A 19,727-nucleotide genomic window follows, 5' to 3' on the forward strand; every position below is an offset into this window, starting at 1 on the left:
AACTCCTGTGGAGTGAGGCAACTCAGGAGACAACAAGGAAGCCCTCCTCAGCCAAGGCCCTTCTGAACTGAGAGTTCAGAAAGCAAAATGGCAGCATCCTAGCAGACACGAGACAACCAGCGGATGGTGCATGGCCACAGACAGGGGTTGGCCCTTTTACAGCCCAGTGAGCTGGAGCAGAACATAACAGAGATGAATGAAGCAGGCCGAGCGTGGAGAGGTGGGATTTGATTCACACTGGAGCACGTGTGTCCTGTCTAAAGGGGACAGCCAGTACTCAGCTCCCCCTAGTTATCATCCTGGGAGGATATTGACCCAGATAAGCACGTCTTTCAGTTTTTCAAGCAAAGCCAAACATCTGACTGTTTGAGCAAAATCTCTAGATTTCTTTTTCTTTTTCAAAAAATAACTGATTCACTTCTTAAAAAAAAAAAAAGTATTAAAGCCAAAACTATTGGGGCCACAATAAATATTTGGGAGCAAAATGTCACCCTTGAGCCACCATTTTGTCAGCTCTGCACCAGAGCCTTATGCCGTTGCTGCCGTCCTCACGCGACGCCAACCATAGTGAGGTCATGCCTTGGAATACTAGAGAGGGCTAAGCATCACATTCAGGACGAAAGGAGAGGCATCTCTTGACTTAAAGACAGTGATGGGGACTTCTCCGGTGGTCCAGTGGTTAAGAATCCTCCTTGCGATGCAGGGGATGTGGGTTCAATCCCTGGCTGAGGAACTAAGTTCCCACATGCCACGGAGCAACTAAGTCCAGCTGGTTGCATGCAGCCAGGGAGTGCATGCGCCACAACTAGAGGGCTGTGTACCTCAGCGAAGGATCCCGAGTGCTGCAGCCAAGGCCAACACAGCCAAATACATACAAATAAAATAATTTAAAAAAAGACCATGATGGAATAACTGTCACAGAAACTGTCACAGTCTGCAGTCACCAGGGCTTCCCAGGTGGCTCAAACAGTAAAGGATCTGCCTGTAATGCAGGAGACGTGGGTTCGATCCCTGGGTTGGGAAGATCCCCTGGAGAAGGGCATGGCAACCCACTCCAGTATTCTTGCCTGGAGAATCCCATGGACAGAGGAGCCTGGTGGGCTACCTACAGTCTATGGGGTCACAAAGAGTCAGACACAACTGAACGGTAACACTTCCACTAACACTTGCAGTCACCAAGCACCAGGGAAGACATTACACTAAGAACAGTAGCTGTCATCTGTTGAGCTCATGACTCTGTGCCAGGCCTTGGGCTACCCTACCCTTCACAGCTGTGACCTTGGGCAGTCTTCCCAGCAGTGCCATGAAATGGATTTTTACTTCCCCATTTATGGATAAGGATGCGCAGCAAGATTTTGTCATTTTCCCAAGTTCAGTCATACAGTCAGGGCTCCACCCCATGCCTCTCTTGGACTTCAGAGCTCAGGGTCTCAACCAGTGAGCCTCAGCTGCCCAGTGGTGTGGGGCCTCTGTTCACTATGCTAGGACACCAGAGCCAGGTTGCCTTGAATGCCACGCACCACCCAGGAGCTTCGGTGGCTTCCCCAGGAACACAGAGATAACAGTCTCCTTCCATGGTTTTTGTCACCTGGTCAATAATTGTTTGAACACCAAAGCTGGCCACCGCCCTTGTCCCATTATGGAAACTTCTCTTTAGCAAAGCCCAGGAGAGAAGGGACCAACTCAGACAGTTTGGCCCTGGAGCGCTTGCGTCAGCGTTCTCCTGCAAGAATATACTTTGACTTATGCATTGCTTGCTTAATAGACCACAAAAGTCAACATCCCTCTGGAAGAACAGCTCGTGCTCGGAGGCATCACGGGGCCTCAAAAGATCCTGTTGGGGCAGGATGTTGTGTAAAACCCACAAGTGGAGCTAAACCCCATGTCTTCTCATTATAATGTTAATATTTAAGAAAGCTTCAGAGACGGCCTCTGTGCTTTCTCCCAAAAAAGGGGGTTGGGATTTTTCTTTCTCCTATTTTGCTTTTCAGACCTGGAAGCACATCAACACTTCTTTTTTTTTTTTTTTTTCAACAAAAGAATGTGTCTCTTGTCCCTGGGTATGGCAATGAGACAGAGAAGAAGTCAGTGTGTAGAGGGGAGGGAGGGGAGGTGACTGATGGAACATAGCTCCCACTGGAAAGAGATACAGGCAGAGGGGCTCCCGGGGCTGTCTTAAGCCCCGCCTTCCCAAAGGAGGCAATGAGATCTTATTTCAGATCGTGTCCGCATTCCATTTTCCAGGAACCTTGTGGCAGGTCCCCAATTTCTATTGTCCTCCAGCCCAGTCTGGGACTGGGCTCGCACTAGTGGCTGAGCCAGCCATGCAGGTATCGGCATGGCAGACACAGAAATGAGATCCAGCCTGACACCCACTCAGGACACATTCTTGAGAGACTGCGTGGCCCCAGAGTGCCCAATAGTCACCCCACCACCACACACACTGGCCGCCTCTTGTGCACAGTGGATTGAAATAAGCTCTGACCATGTTCAGTCCATGCCATGCCCTGCCCTCGGGTCAGTAGCCAAAGAGGCAGCAGATTTGAACCAAAAATAACGAGCGCTATAAATCATCAGATGCCCCCAAACACTGCAGCATTGTTCGGAGATTACAGCGTGCCCTGGATAGTAGGAGATATCTAATCAGAAAGTCAGAATGAACAGCCCCATGGAACAGATGGGCGAATTCTATGGACTTTCCTTCCTTCAAAAGGGGAGGGGCCATTATTTAAATTTATATATAGCGGAAGCCACTGGAACCCCCATCCTGATGATTAAATCTGGATGATCGCAACATCCAGATGCATTAAACAGCGACCTTCTCAAATCAGACACGAGCAGAGACACCACATGGCCACAGCCAAGGACACAGAGAGTTCACTTCACAGGCTTGTGAGTTTCAGTGCTGGGTCAGTTAAAGACATTAGCAGAAAGCAGACTGATTTCCACTAGCATCTTGGGCCAGGGGAGTTATCGCTTCTACTAAGTTAAATTCCACCCCCAGTCCGTGAGTCTAGGAAATTATTTCAGTCAGAGTTATGCAATGTCAAGGAAAGAGACACGGCATATAGGAAATAGAATTTGAACTGTTGAGTCAAGGGCAGTGTCTCTGCCTCCAAGCTCTCCAGCTCCTTTCACTGATCTGTAGAACGCAGATGACCAACGTTACAAAAATTTTGCCATTCTTGCTTCAGAGGCTGAGAGCAGAGCAACTTCACATGGAAACCGACATTCCCACAAATATAAAAGTTATATGTAGGAGACTTCACTGGTCCATTGGTTGAGAATCCTGCCAATGCAAGGGGCACAAGTTCAGCCCCTGGTCCAGTAAGATCCCACATGCCCCAGGGCAACTAAGAACATGCGCCACGACTGCTGAACTCCTGTGCCTGAAGACTGCGCCCTGCACCAAGAGAAGGCACTGCATGAGAAGCCCCGTACATCGTAGCAGTTAGAGAGTAGCCTCTACTCACCGCGATAAGAAAAAGCCCACTTGCAACAACAAAGACCCAGTGCAGCCAGAGATAAATAAATCAATTGTTTTAAAGTTTATGTAGGAAATGTGACCTCGAAAAATCACCATATTGAGTGAAATCTGGGAGGTGCCCAGGATGTTTAGTTCGCAATTCTGCATCTGGTTAAAGTACTTAGAAGCTTAGTCATATACTCTCAGTATCTTTAGCATCACCTTCATGTATGCTATGTCACTCTTGATCCATTATCATACTCTTGGGGAATTTCAGGATTCCCATAGTCTATAATGGCAAAACTACAATTGAATTTAACAGATTGAGGGGCCCATGTTGTTTCTCAGCCAATTTTAGAAATTCTTAAAAGTCAGTTTCTCATGATAAGCAAATTTTAGTTTGAAAACTTTATGAGGTGGGAGGGATCATTCTTCATTTTGGCTCAAGGGCCTCTTTTGGTTGCAACGGACAAAAGAAAATCTTTAAAAGCAAACTTTATGAGAAGGGAGAAAGGGTTGCAGTTTGGGGGCTCTTTTTAAATTGGGTTTGTCTTCTTAGCTCCTGCCTTGAGCAGGAAACAGAATATATTGCATCCACAGATTTTCTTAATTGTAAAAAGTGAATACTCTAAAATGTATTTTTTTAAAATTGTGATTATGTTACAGTGGTTTCTATGTACCATCGATTAGATTTTGATTAAGAGTTTTATTAAATAACTAGTGTTTCACCAGCATCTAATTAAATCTTCTATCTAAATTGAACAGAAAATTATGGGTGAAAAGAAAGCATTTGTAGCTGACTTTATTACAGATAAGACTATTATTTGTTCATCTTAAGAATTTGAGATCAAATTTACAAGCAGCATCCTCATCAAATTTCTTTTCTGGGCTGCTGAGCCCTGGCCCCTTGAAAGCAGCCCATTATCTCCCCGCCTCCTTTTTATTATAGTGTCCTGGTTGTTGGCAACACGCCCGCTGTTTAAGGTTACTTTCATTAATTAACCGAAAGTTAATTTCTTTGCAAGCAAAATCTCTGATCTCATTATGTTGTCTTTAAAGCTGAAAGCTTCAGGTTTTCTGGTCTCCTTTGATGGCACAATAAAAAGCATGCTCTTTATCTTAAGGGAAACTGTCTCCAGGGTTTAATTTAATAGTCCTTGAAATAGTTACAGCACAGCCAGGCAGACTACAATAATCTGCCCATTTTAGAAAACCTTGGCTTTGTCATGGGTAAGAGAGCCCAGTGCCTGGTACGGATGTGGACCATGCGGACCCTGTGTTCACAGAAATCCTGCATTTTACCTCTTGGGGTCCCATGTTTACACCCCCATTCTGTGTCCTGGTGGAGATCAGAACAAATGCCAAAAGCAGTATCCCTTCCAAGGCGTGCCTCTCATTCCCTGGGAGTCTGGAAGTTTGAAGGAGTGACATTTCCTCTCTTAGCCTTTACTGTGTCTGCTACGCTGTCTTTTGTCCCTCTGGTAGAAATGAAGCAACATTCGATGGTACTCAGAGTTTGGGGTAGTGGTTTGGAGCCTGCCAAACCTGAGTTTGAATCCCAGTCTTTCCTTGGAGAAGCTCCGTGTCTTTGGACAAGTTACGTAATCGCTTTGTCTTAAGTCTCAGTTTCTTCATCAGTAAACTTTAAATGATTATGCAGAGTTAAGAAAATTAAACCCAGAACTTGCCCTGGCAGTTCATCAGTTAAGACTTGCATTTAAAATCTTGAGGGCTTGGGTTCCATCCCTGGTCGGGGAACTATCATTGAATTCTGCAAGTAAAGCAAGTGAATTGTATGGTATATAAATTATGACTCAATAAAAAAAAATTTAAGTTAAATCAAGTAACTAATCCATAGTAGTAGTGTTAGTCGCTCAGATGTGCCCAACTCTTTACAACCCCATGAATTATAGCCTGGCAGGCTACTCTGTCCATGGGATTCCCCAGGCAAGAATACTGGAGCAGGTTGCCCTTTCCTTTTCCAGGGACTCTTCCCTACCCAGGGATTGAACCGGGGTCTCCTGCACTGCAGGCAGATTCTTTCCCATCTAAGCCACCAGGGAAGCCAACTAATCCATAGCAGATACTTATTTGTTAAGTCCTCTTCTCTTGATGGTCCTGCTTTAGGCTTTACCAGCTACAACTGTGTTTCTCAGTTTAGGGTTCAGCTTGATATTTAAGGGCTAGGATCTACAATGCTATAACAGAAGCAGCAGTTTGGGGGAGATGCTCAAACTCCACAGAGCATTTTTGGCGTGGATTTAATGAGTTGGGTTTTGAATAGCCCCGAATGCTCTTTTATAGATGTGGGAACATGAAGAGTGTATTTCCTTTGTCTCTCTGAGTTAGCTTCATTCTCAGTGATGAAATCTGGTTACTTTCTGGAGCATTAAATTCAGTGAGCTGAGAGGGGCCAGAATGTCTTTTCAGAGCCTCCAGGTGTAGGTCACACGGAGGGAAGAGAACTCTTCAGGTGGCTCAAGTCTCAGGAGCCATCCAGGTACATGGAGAAGCCATTTGTATTCCACTGAGCCCAGCGATGTTGCACACACACAGCTGAGATTTACAGAGGCCGGGAGGGAGGGCTGCCGGGAGCCGGTAGTGGCATGACCCGACACGGTGCTTCCGATGCCTGGGAGACTGGGTCTGCGCCATTTGCGAACGTCCCCGGTACCCATCGCTGGTGAAGGATGCAATTGACTCAGCTCAAGCAGGTCAAAGTCACTTAGGCAGAAAATCCCAGGTCTTGGGAAGAAAAGTCCCATGCCTCTAGGGCCCTTGGCAGAAGTCAAAGGTCCAAGGTAATGTATTGGCAAAGATTCTGTCTGCTTTGGTGCCTCACTTACTGCTCCCCCCACCTATGCTTTTAGGCAGGAATATTGTCAATGCTATTGATTAGTTGATCTGATAATCCGGCAAGCTCCCTGATGTGTTAAGTCTCCTCCTTTGGGCTGACTGCAAGTGAGGGCAGAATGTATGCTTCAGTTGGGGGCTGTCTCTCGGCGGACCTTGCTTAGACACCACTTCTACAGTGAGATTGCTACAGGCATGACAGTTCCCATTATTCTTTTGGCTGTCACACTTAACCCTTCCTGAGACTTTTACCCTAGTTATCTACATTTTCTAGCCTTACTTTATTTTTTTTTAACTTTTTATTTTATATTGGAGTGTAGCTGATTAACAAAGCTGTGATGTTTTCAGGTGGACAGCAAAGGGACTCAGCCATACATATACACGTATCCATTCTCCCCCCAAACTTCCCTCCCATCCAGGCTGCCACATGACATTGAGCAGAGTTCCCTGTGCTATAAGGTAGGACCTTGTTGGTTAACCATTTTAAATATAGCAGTGTGTACATGTTGATCCCAAACTCCCTAACTGTCCCTTCCCCACCTTCCATCCCCCCTGGCAACCATAAGTTCGTTCTCTAGGTCTGTGAGTCTCTTTCTGTTTTGTAAATAAGTTTATTTGTAGCCTTATGTTAGATTTGGGAAAACACTTTGTCTTCTGCATTGGGCCTCTAGGGTCTCTTGATTTCTTAGCATTTATGACATTTATGTGTTTAGGTTTTTATTTTTTATTTTCCTTTTCTGCTGTGAGTGCACTCCATTCTCTTCAACTTCCCCTCCTGGACAACCCCCACCCCCATCCCCCGCCATGGCAGAAATCATATTTGCCTTTCTCCTCATCTGGTAGTGATCTTTAAGTATTCCATCAGCCACATCCCTCCTTTAAAAACTATGTAGCAACTCAGTGGTATGTGATGCATGGTGGGAAGGTATCAAAAGAAAGACTGGTCTTTGGTAAGGGCAATAGAGTTATCCAGAAAGAGCACAGAGTGGTGATAAATAAGCTAGCAGCGTGTCATTCACTGCACTTGGTTTATCAGTTGCTTGTTTAGAGTCTGGTCTGGAATAGCTAGAAACCTCAGAACCCTCTGATTTGTCTTTCTTTAACTTGTTATTCATTCACTCCACCCTCTCTTTGGCTTCCATCTCCAGGGTCTTCAACCTTGTGGAAAGGGCATCAAGGTACCACTGGAAATCCAAGCCACCACTTGGATAAATTACGCCTTCAGCTGTTGGGGTCCATCGTGCTATTTGTTCTACCTCCCAGCTCACTGTGCTTGACATCAATTACATTCTCTGCCTTGGTTCAAAGAATGCAAGATGAGTACTTTAATCCCCTTTGCAAAATAATCATAACAACAACAACGACAATAAGGCCTCTGAGCAGAGAAGGTTAAGCCTAATTCAGATTTTTTAAAAGTGGAAAACGAATCATAAATACCTGAGAAATGAGGTTCATAATGCAAACCCCAAGAAGCCCTTTAACCTGGGCAAAATCCTATAACACAATTATATACAATTTCACACTTGACTGGAGCTGTTATTTGAGCAAAAATAACCATTTTTCTGCTTGCGCTAAATGAACCACGAGAGCCACGTATCCAGCTACAGAAAAATGTAGGCTCGCACGTTCAGTCTGCATGTAATCAGCGTACTTGATGGCAAGGGCATTGTAGGATCAAAAGAGTTAATCATTGGATCCTGCCCACAGCAACCACACAATTAAGGGCAAGATTAGCAGAGATGAAAAATTTATTGTGAAAATGCAACGCTGGGTCTGCAAAACAAAATGATTTCGCCGAGCAGTTGTTCTGTTGCCATAATCCTAATGATCAAGTCTATTACACTAATAATAGGAGAAAAACTAATTGCAGAGAGGACAGGACAAATCTTTTTTAATCTGCGTTGTCATCCCAACTAAGTCCCAACCCATTTGTATTAACCTTTGCTGACAGAGTCACATGATGGACATAATTTCTTATAATTTACCAGCTATGGATCTAACCTTTCTTCATCAAATATTCATAAAGGCAGGATTCTCAATGATTTTCTGTCTCTCTTCATATTTACAGCTTGTTGTCTTCTTCCTTTTTACAGTAATTTGGACACAATTGAAGTCAAATGGAATTAAAGTTAAATGCCTTTAGCAACTGAGGTGCCTAAAAGCAGAGACTTGGGGGAGGGGTCGTGAACTGGAGGGGAAGAGCCTGTGTTCCCAGGACCGTTCACATCCCAGAGGAGTTCCAGTGGGCTGCCCTGCCCGCAAAGGGAAAAACAAAATCAGTTGGAGAATAAAATGCCATTGCCCTGACTTGGCCTGCAGAGCATGCACTCTTAGGCCTGTGGATCGAGATGCCCAGAGGCTGAGCTGATCGGGAGTGCCATGCCTTCCTCTGACCACAGGGCTTGCTGGGAACCTAGGCTTCTGGGGCCAGGTCCTGTCTAAGCATGCATCAGAGGGGCCCCGAGAAACATGCCGGGAGCTATAATGGTGGACAAGAAGAGCTGGTTGGTACCGTTACTTAGAAAATGAACGTGAATATCTGAAACCATTCCTGAGAGCATTTTTGGTAGAAAAACATCTGTTTCCACTTTGCTTCTTTGTTGCTTTGACAGTTTTCTTAAGAGACATGTAGATGAAAGAAGTTTTATAAAGCTTAGGTGTTTAAAATAAGTATAGCCACTGGTCCTGTATTTTTTTTCCTCTCCCCGCTTGCAAGGCTTCAGTTTCAGTGGAATGGCAGGAGTTTGGGAAAGATGAAATAGTCTGGAGAAATCCCTTTTCTACTCCAGTCCTCAGAGGATCCTACCTTTACTGAAACCACCAGGATGTTGTAGGTAAATTCTCCTTTAAGATGCAAAGGAGTTGTTTTACCTGGTTGACTTCAAATTCCTATATTGACTAAACCAAGAATTTACTTCTTGCTGAGTTTCCAGAATTCTGGCTGATAGAACAGAAGTGAGAACTGAAGCTGCTTATATTCTTTAATAGCTGATTCGCATCCCTAACTCTAAGGTATTTTGGTTTTTTCACCATTAAAACTTCATCAAGTACTCTTTGAGCACTACCCCTAAATCTCAGACCTTCTCACCCTTCCAAATATTTTTCTGTGCATTTATAGACCTGTAGATGTACTTCAGACAAATATGTTTTCTTTGTTTTACCTAAATGGTCATGACAAACCACCATTGGTTCTGCCAGTCAATACCCAGCTTGCTTTTGTTACTCAATAACAAACATACCTAGATTTAGGAATCTCCCTATGTTAGAACATACGATATAAATCTATTTAATTGTTGCAGAGATGTCCATAGGTTGTATATACCATCGTTCAGTATTAGTCCCATGATAATGGACATTTAGGCTGTTTCCAGTTTTTCAAATTATAAGCAGTTCTGCAAAACACCATTAAATGTTTAGGACCAAGATAGAGCACATGTAATTGTCTTAACAGCAAACCTGGCTTTTGCAAATACAGTTTTGAGAATGTTTATACTGACCTGACCCCATACTTTTTTAATGTCTTCTACCAATCTAAGTCTCCTTTCTGATGGGAAGGACCAAAACAATTATGAGACATTTGGTATCATACGCGCCCCACACATAAATAGACATTCCAGATGGCAGTGAATTAAATGTTTTCAATAGGGGGAAAATGATAATCAGCTGTAAGAAATGCCCAAGTAGAGCTATTATTCAAGGAGACTATCATTGTGGTGAGTTTGCTGTTATGCAGATTGAGTTATACTGAAGGTCAGACTGTGCGCCCTGAGCTGCAGTTGCATCCTGGGAAATTCTCCTCCATGGTACTGGGTTCTCTATTTGCCTTGTTCACCAACACTCATGCTATAAAGAGGTGTCTATGATTATGTAAAGGATGACTTGCCAATTAGGATACACGTACGTGTATGGTGTTAATAACCATACCTCAGTCTCTTATAAATCTAATGGAAGATGGCAGGAAATTCTTTTAAAGGACTAAAATCTTTGGCCGGAAGGTTTGAGGGGTAAGTTCCTTGAAAATGTTTACTAGGGATATCAGATACTGTCATTCTTCTGGGCTAGCTAGAATCGGATAGGTGCAGAGATGCTCATCAGCTCCCTCTGGGTTAATGGAAGAAATAAGGCAGGTACACAGTCAGATTCTATACATTTGTGGAAGTGCAGATTGAAAACTTCCAATCTGAGTGGGTGTAAAGATTCTAAGTTATTTCTTAAATAATTCACATTAACTACTGTTAGGTTTAGGGTTAACAATCTTGTCAGGTACTGTTTAGCTTTGCTGAAAACCAACAACTGACTTAAGAATGACACACAGATGGAAAAGATCCTTCCACCAGAGTTCATGAAACATTGCTGCTGCTGCTAAATCGCTTCAGTCGTGTCCGACTCTGTGCGACCCCATAGATAGCAGCCCATCAGGCTCCCCCGTCCCTGGGATTCTCCAGGCAAGAACACTAAAGTGGGTTGCCGTTTCCTTCTCCAATGCATGAAAGTGAAAAGTGAAAGTGAAGTCGCTCAGTCGTGTCTGACTCTTAGCGATCCCGTGGACTGCAGCCTACCAGGCTCCTCCATCCATGGATTTTCCAGGCAAGAGTACTGGAGTGGGGTGCCATTGCCTTCTCATGAAACATTAGGTATGTCTTATTCCTGCAACTCTGTTTAGGCTGTTAACTGGCCCCGTCTCTCATTCCATACTGGGCACTCTTATCCTTATCTTATAAAAGGGGAAGTTGAGAGATTCTGCCAAAAGTTAGTGGAACCTAAGAAAAAATAGATAAATTCATCAAAAATGAAAAACTTGTGTGTGTCAAAGAACACTATCAAGAAAGTGAAAAGATAACCTACAAAATAGAGGAAAAAATCTTGCAAATCATGTATCTGATAGAAGTTTACTATCCAGACTATAAAAAACTCCTAAAATTCAAGAACTAAGAGACAAACAACCCAATTAAAAAACGGGCAAAGGAATTGATAAGATATTTTTCCAAAGAAGATATACAAATATCTAGTAAGTCCATGAAGAGATGCTTATGACTATTAATCATTAGGGAAATGTAAATTAAAACCACAGTGTGAGACTACTTCACACCTACTAAGAGAGCTATAATAATTTTTTAAAAATAAGAAAATAGCAAGTGTTAGCAAGGATGTGGAGAGATTAGAACCCTCATACATTGCTGGTAGAAATGTAAAACCACACAATGCCTTTGGAAAATAATTTGGGGGTTCCTGAAAAAGTTAAATGAATTAGCATCTATGTGACCCAGCAAGTCCATTCCTAGGTATAAATTCAACAGAATTGAAAACAGGGATTCAAGCAGATACTTCGTAACATTTTTCACAATAGCTAAAAGGTGGAAGCAATCCAAGCATCCAGGAGCAGATGAGTGAGTAAACCATGCATGTTATATACATGGAATGGAATACTATTCAGCCATAAAAGGGAACAAAGTTCTGTCACATGCTATAACCTGTACAGACCTCAAAAACACATGCCAACTGAAATAAACCAGACACAAAAGGACAAATTCATGATTCCACTTATACGAACTGTCTAAAATAGACAAACTCAGAGAGACAGAAAGTCAAGTAGAGGTTACCGGTGCTGCAGCAAGAGGGAATGGGGAATTGCATGATGAATTTCTGTTCGAGGTGCTGGTGAGAAAATTTTAGAAGCAGATACTGGTGATTCTTGTACAACATTGTGAATGCAACGAATACCACTGAGTTATATGCTTAAAAGTAGGTAAAACGGCAAATTGTACATTATATATTTTTTAACACAGTAAGAAAAGTGAATGGAACCAGATGTAGAACTTAAGCATACCATCTAAAGTTCCAAAGGTATACAATTGAGGAACTAAAACTACAGAGAAACTCTATTGCAGTTGCTTGCTTCGCAGCGAATCACTCTAAAACGTAGCAGCTTGCAACAACCCAGTTGCTGCTGTTGTCTAGTCGCTAAGTTGTATCCGACTCTTTTTCGACCCCATGGACTGTAGCCCACCAAGCTCCTCTGTCCATGGGATTTCCCAGGCAGGACTACTGAAGTGGGTTGCCATTTCCTTCTCCAAGAGGGAATCTTCCTGACCCAGGGCTCAAACCGTGTCTCCACTGGCAGGCGGGTTCTTTGCCGTCTGAGCCACCAGAGAAGCCCTCAATCACAGTTACTAATTCTCATATAAGACCCTGGTCTTCTGTGCGTTGACTCATCTGGATAGAAGGCTCTTCTACTGGCCCCACTGAGGGTCTCTCACCTGGACTGTAGTCAGGCAGCAGCTGGAGCAGAAAGTCTGAGTTCAGCTGGGGACTCTGGGATCACTCAGCCTCCATCTTTCCACGTGGCCTTTCTGTGTGGTCTCTCCTGCAGATACCCAGACTTCTTGCAGTGAGGCTCAAGATACCCAAGTGCACAAAAGCAGAAGCTTCCAGGCTTTTTAAAAGAATTGTTCTCATGTCACCCATGCTGCAATCTACTGTTTAAAGCAGATGACAGAGAGGGCCAACTGAGCCTCGGAATATGGGTAAATCCTGGAACACCAGTCTCACATGCACAGGATAAGGAGAGTCAAACCTTAATGTCACACTGCAGGAAGACAAAGGATTATATCTGAAGTTGAAGGATCAAGGAATAGGAGTGTGGTACATATTGGTGAGAGATACACCAGGTAACCACTGTTGGAAACAAATCCAGGGCTGAGATGGATTAGAGCGGGGAACTCCTGCTTTTTTCATTGTATACACTCTTCTATATCATTAGATTTAAAACTGTGGCTGTGCACTGTTTCAATAACATGATAGGGTAGTTTGGAGTATGGCTGTGGGGCCAGATCACCTGGGCTCATATCTTGGTCACGTCAGTTATAATCTCTGTGACCTTGGGCAAATGACGTCACCACTCAGTGCCTCAGTGTTCCCATCTGTAAGCTGGGGATAAAAATCGTAACCTCAGGACTAACCTGGTCCTGTGGCTAAGCACCAGTGGCTAAGACTCCAAGTTCCCAGTGCAGAGGGCCCAAGTTCGATCCCTGATCAGGGAGCTAGATCTCACGTGCCACAACTAAGGATTCCACATGCTGCAACCAAAGCTGAAGATCCCGAGTGCTGCAGCCAAGACCTGGCACACAAATAAATAAATATATAAGTAAGTAAATACTTTAAAACAAAATCATAACATCATAGGGTGATTAGGATTAAATGAATAAAGCACTTAGAATGCCGATGAGGCACAAAGTAGACCCTCAAATAATGTCAGCTCTTAACAGCTATAACTTTAAAAAAGAAGAAGCATGCAAACCCACAGTGAACTAGGGGTCCTCAGACCAGATCCTTAGTCTCCTAAAGTGAAAAGTATTAGTCACTCAGTTGTGTCTGACTCTTTGCAACCTCCCGGAATGTAGCCTGCCAGGCTCCTCTGTCCATGGGATTCTCCAAGCAAGAATACTGGAGTGGATGGAGTGGGTAGCCATTCCCTTCTCCAGATCTTCCTGACCCAGGGATGGAACCCGCTCTCTGGCATTGCAAGCAGATTCTTTACCATCTGAGCCATCAGGGAAGCTCAACTCTGCCACAGATGAGCTGAGCAAGTCTGTTAACCTCAGCTTCCAACTGAGAAGGATATAAGCTAAGATGAGCTCCTAAGAATAGAGGTTGTGTCAAATCTGAAACCTAAAAGAGCCACGACTGTCAAAAATTACCCTGCTGAAACATGAGACTCCCCTCCCTCTTCCAAGAGATTCTTTACAGCCGAGCCTGTTCCTTTATCCTCATACTCTACCCACTATGGAGGCATAATTCAGAGCCTCACTGGCTGCCTGTCCAGAGACCTTCTCCTGGGACAGAACTTTATAAATCATTTTAAGTTAGTGGCCATAACTCCCAGGTGCTTACACGAGACCAAGTGGAAAAGGACATTAACTTGGAACCAATTAAATTGCTGCTAGTCTGTATTTGCTGGCCTCCTGGACGGATCTCTCCCAGAAGGCTGCTCATGTGGTCAGCCCTGGGTGAAACTGTTACGAAGGTAAAATCGGGCTCCAGAGAATCCCCCTTCCTCGCACCCCAGGGAAGGCGGAGTTCACATGTCCCTCCGCTCCATCAAGGAAACAACGTGATCCGTCCAAGAGGTGACTTAAAATCATCTCATCCTTAGAAGCAGTTGCGTTTTTAAATGCCTTTCCTTTTTTTCTCTGTACACTAGGGGGAAAAAAATGAATGAATGGTACACTTTCTGGTCTGGATTAGAGGCCAGAGCAAGAACTGTTGTGCAGTGAGGAGGCTGTCCTAAAACCTGTGCTCCCGTACCACGTGGGCAGGCCACCTGCCAATAGCAATTACACAGATGACCCCAGCCTCGTAACTTACTAGTGGGTGCTGATGGGCACTAGGACCTGGGCCAGTCCGTCTCCAGCTAGAAAGAGCAATTTAAATTAGGAACAGCAAGCTCCTTCCATCTCACCGAGCTCCCCTAGCAGCTGGGGGGTGATGCGGAGAAAGCATAATGGCCCCTCAGTCGGCTAGTCTGTGCCAACTCCCAGGTGGTCTCAACTGCAGAACCATTCTTCCAAAAAGTGTGAAATTCTAACTTAGCAGTCGGCTGAGAAGCCTGGCTCGCTGGCAGGCCAGGCACGGGGGCAGGAGGTGACAGCCGCTAATCAGGCCCTTGCTGTGCCAGCCTGACTCACCGCTGCGCCCTGGCCCATTCCCCGCTGACCCTGCTCCTGTCGCGCTCAGTCAGGAGCCGAACCTCTCCACTAATCGGCCTGTTCGCGGGAGCTGGAGAGGTGACTTGTAACAGGCCTCTCGTTCCCAGCCTCCTCTATAATGACATTCTGCACAAGCAGAGTCGTCCTTTGATTCCCTGTGACCTTCTGGATTTTGGCAAATGAGAAAGCGCCTGGGATGCACGGCGAAGACCCAAGGGTGTCTTTCCTGCAAAGAAATGCTCTGGTCTTCCACCCCCGCCTCCACCCGCATCTCTCACTTGTACCAGGCAAGGACACGGCCTCATTCATTTTTCCCTGGTGGAAAAAAGCCTTCTTCTTCCGGTGCCAAGGGGGCTCTGAGATGAGGTGGCCGGTATTTGGCCCATGTGTGAGTATTTACCAGGCGAAACTCGGGGGCTCAGTGGCTGTCTCGCCTTGACAGATGAGAAAATGCTGTCTTCGTGCCCTTGCCAAGGTCACCCCACTAGCCAACACCCATGTGGGGAGAACACATTGCCCCCCACCACCACCCCAGAGAGTAAGGGAACTGCAGACCCAAGCTTTCAAAGCCACAGCGTAGAAGGCTTTGCACCAGCCTGCGGAAGGCGAGACCCTACAAGGCTGTAAGTAATAAATAGATAATGGCCGGTCTCTCTGCCTGCTTGCTCCTTGGAGATGTTCGGATGGGAACCTGGTGGCTGTGATGATTAATGAATCAACCCGCCCAGTTAACCTGCAGTTTGGAGGCCACGCGCAGCCCCTAAGGCAGTCTCTGGGCGACTCATCCTTCCTCGCCAAGGCGCCCACGGGCTTTTGTCCATGGGTGGCAACACCGGCAGCCCAGCAGAAGCTTCGGCTTGGACGGTTTCAGAATTTGGTCCGCTTTCTACTGAAGTGCAATTATAAAAAAAAAAAACAACTGCTTTCAAACTGTCATTTTAGAGGGAACCCCCACACTAACTCAGAGCCCATCTTAGTCTTCTGTGGCTCCCAGCATCTAAGATTACACTTCTTCCTCAGCCTGAATCCACAACCCCCCCCCCCCCCCCCCCCCGGAAGGAAAAGAAAAGCGAAAATTGGATGTGAGTTGCATTCGAAAGATACACTTCCAGTGAACTTTGGAATGCTGGGAGGCTCTCCTTTTCTCTTCCAGCGCGCAGACGGGAACAAAGCGTCAAAGCGATGGGGGTGGTCAGGTTCAGTGCTGCCCCTCCCTCTCAGCCAGCCTGGGGAGGGCCCTTCAGGCCAGGAAAGCGATTTAAGGAGAATACTTCACTTCATCAACTCAACACCGGGAGTAGGTTGAGTGTAGAAGTTTCTTCTCATGAAATGACCACCCACTTCCTAAAGAAGAAAGTTTTCTGCAGAGGATGAGACTGGATCCTGTCACTTCCTTCTTAAGCCCCCCAGGGCTTTCCCACCTCACTTAGAATACAATCAGTCTGTACAATGGCTGCCAAGGCCCTGGTCCTCTCTGAGCCCGCCACCTGCGTTCCTTGGTCACCCTCCTTCAGCCTCCTTGCTGTTTCTCTTGACCATGCTTGACTCACGGTCACCTAAAATCTCTTTCCCCTGGGGGAGATGCCTGCTCCTCCCACTCCAGGCAGAACCATTCCCCCATCTCTCATTCGCTGTCTTACTCATTTCCTGTTTGATTTGCTCCAGACCATTTATCTCTAGCAGAAATTACCTTAATGTCTATTCACTGACCTCGTGTGGCAGAGAATACTAGTTTCTCATTCTGTCCCCTTTCTTTCCTTGTTCCTGAGTACAGAATCCCAGGTTGTTTTTTTTTTTGTTTTTTTTTTTTTTAAAAAGCTTTTTATTTTATTTTGGAGTATAGCTAATTACCAATGTTGTAATAGATTCAGGAGGACAGCACAGGGCCTCAGCTATACATATGCATGTATCCATTCTCCCCCAAACTCCCCTCCCATCCAGGCTGCCACATGACATTGAGCTATGCTATAGAGTAGGCCTTTGTTGGTTAACCATTTTAAATATAACAGTGTGTACGTGTCGATCCCGAAGTCTCTAACTATCCCTTCCTCCCTGGCAACCGTAAGTCTGTAGAATCCCAGTCCTGATGGAGCAAAGAAGAAGGTGGCACATCCAGTTAAAACCCAGCACTTCCCAGCCTCTTCTGTAGCCCAGGGACTGAGTTCTAGTCTGTGAGCTAGAGGTGGAGGTTGGTTGGCTGTCTTCCTTAGAAGGAGGAGGTAAGGGTGTATTTTACCCCTCTCGCCTTCCTGCTCCTGCTTGGGATACCAGATACAGTGGCTAGGCACCTGGACCTTAAGGTGAGCTCAAAGATGGCAGCCATCAGCTAAGAATGGCAGAGCAAAAAGATAAATGGAGCAGCCCAAGTCCTGGATGTCTGTGGATTGCTGTCGTGTGACCTTCCATGAAAAAGCAAAAACAAGCTTCCCTCTTCTTTAGCCACTGTTAATTTCTAATCCCTCTCGCTGGCAGCTAGATGCAGTTTATAACTAATACTGCTGTTGCTGAATCGCTCAGTCAGGTCTGACTCCTTGAAACCTTATGGACTGTAGCCCTCCAGGCTCCTCTGCCAACGGGCCCTTTCCAGGCAAGAATACTGGAGTGGGTTGCCATTTCCTCCTCCAGGGGATCTTCCCAAGTCAAGGATTGAACCAGCATTTCCTGTGTGTCCTGCTTGGCAGGCAGATTCTTTACCACTGAGCCACCTGGGAAGCCCCTTATAACTAATACATGTGCTTCTTCTGTCTTCCTTCAGTAGAATAGGTACCTCCATGAGACCTGGAACTTTGTCTAGTTCATTACTGTATCTCTAGATCCTTGTGAAGTGAATATCACTCAGTCACGTCCAACTCTTGCGACCCCATGGACTGTAGCCCGCCAGGCTCTTCTGTCCATGGAATTTTCCAGGCAAGAACACCGGAGTGGGTTGTCATTTCCTACTCCACTAGATCCTTGTACCTAGTAAATGTTTGTTGAATGAATGAATGAACTCAGGCACACACACAGAGCACTAACCAAACCCCTTCTGCCCCAATCCTGTCTTGATCAGTAGGTCAGTAGGCAGGCACTTAGTAAGCTACACTGAGTTGTCATCCTTTTTTAAAATTGAAGTATAGTTGATTTACAATATTATATTAGTTTTAGGTGTACAGCAAACTGATTCAGTTATATATACATATATGTGTAAGGATTCCCCAGTGGCTCGGTGATGAAGAATCTGCCTACCAATTCAGGAGACGTAGGAGACTTAGGTTCAGTCCCTGGGTTGGGAAGATCCCCTGGAGAAGGGAAAGACTACCCCCTTGCCTGGAGAAACCCATAGACAGAGGAGCCTGGTGGCTACAGTCAGATATGACCGACTGACTAAACAACAGCATATGTATATATCTATACTTTTGAATTCTTTACCATTGTAGTTTATTGAGTTTTCCTCCTTTTTGATCACTGAACCCAGGAGCATAGCTACTTATGTGGGTAAAAGCAATTTTAATTTGTAAACATTAGCTGCAGAAACATCATTTCGTTCCTAGGGGTATAAAACGCAGGTTTGCTTTGGCTTCAAGATGAGGACATTTCTGACGTCTTTGGAGTTTGAGGCCTTGTTCGCATAGCAATCCTGATGCTACAGCTGCTTGGACTTCTTACCCTTCTACTGAAGAGCTCCACTGAAGTATAGTTTTATTCCTGTCATAAAACACCCGTAGGTGGCGGGAGCTGTTTATTATCTCTAATCTTGAAATGGCAGCTTAGAGAATCCGTGGGTTCTTGGGCTAGAGTAGAATCGTGTCCAGTGGAGGCTGTGATACACATGTGTTACCTCGAGGGAATGAGAATTTGCTGGCAAAAGTAGTTTCTGAATCAGAGTACAGTGAGCGGTAGTACTTCCAATTCCACCAGTAGAAGTGAGGTTTCCTGGAAAAATGCTGAGCTAGCAAATCACCTAAATTTCAGTCCCAGCTACATGACTTACAGCCATGTGACTGACCTAGTGCAAGGCCTCCACGTCCATATCTCTCCAGTCTCCAACCGGACCCTATCCTAGTAGTGACGGTCACTTGAGATAAGGTACGTGGAGGTAAACCATAGTATTTATATATAGGGGCAGACTTCCCTGGTGATCCAGTGGTTGAGAATCCGCCTTCCAATGCAGGGGACACAGGTTTGAGTCTAAGATCCCACATGCCATGTAGGCAGCTAAGCCCGCATGCCGCAACTTCTGAGCCCAAGAGCTACAATTCAAGAGAAGTCCACGTGCCGCAACGAAGGTCCTGCATGCTGCAACTAAGACCCACCACCACCAAAAATAAATAAAATAAATATCGTTAAATAGATTTTTATATCAAATCCCAATTTTTTTAAAGATGGGAAGAACCTTAGGGATTGTCTAACCCAGCCCTTCATTTTACAGATCTGAGTACCAGTGGCCAGAAAGTCAAGGTTTTGCCCACGGTCTCAGGATAGGTTAGTGGTAGAGCTGGGTCTTGAATTTCCAGACCAATATTTTGTCCTACCCTCTCATCCTCCTTGTCCGTGGGTAATAAGATATTCTCATTATTCCTCCTCTGATTGTGCCTTGTACTTTTACTGTCTTCATCATAAAATGGGTGCTCTCACAGAGAGATGAGTTCATCTTTGTACACTTGGAAGTTCCCACAATGCAAGTTGCTTTCCATCATCTGTGCGTCCCAACCCTATTTACTGTG

General features: G+C 45.1%; 1 protein-coding gene across 5 annotated transcripts in view; it reads left to right on the forward strand.

The window, feature by feature from the left end:
• FTO (FTO alpha-ketoglutarate dependent dioxygenase) overlaps positions 1-19,727 on the forward strand; it is a 423,982-nt gene that overhangs the window by 389,682 nt on the left and 14,573 nt on the right. For 2 of the 5 annotated variants that reach the window (XM_059876984.1, XM_059876986.1), the window contains one exon: positions 7,468-8,362. The exons of the other annotated variants lie outside the window; for them this stretch is intronic. In XM_059876984.1, the coding sequence (XP_059732967.1) occupies positions 7,468-7,531 (64 nt within the window). In that variant the 3' untranslated portion in view covers positions 7,532-8,362. Of the gene's footprint in view, positions 1-7,467; positions 8,363-19,727 lie in introns of those variants that run through there. 5 annotated transcript variants of the gene reach the window in all.

Source organism: Bos taurus, chromosome 18 (genome assembly GCF_002263795.3).
Source record: "Bos taurus isolate L1 Dominette 01449 registration number 42190680 breed Hereford chromosome 18, ARS-UCD2.0, whole genome shotgun sequence".
Taxonomy (NCBI): domain Eukaryota; kingdom Metazoa; phylum Chordata; class Mammalia; order Artiodactyla; family Bovidae; genus Bos; species Bos taurus.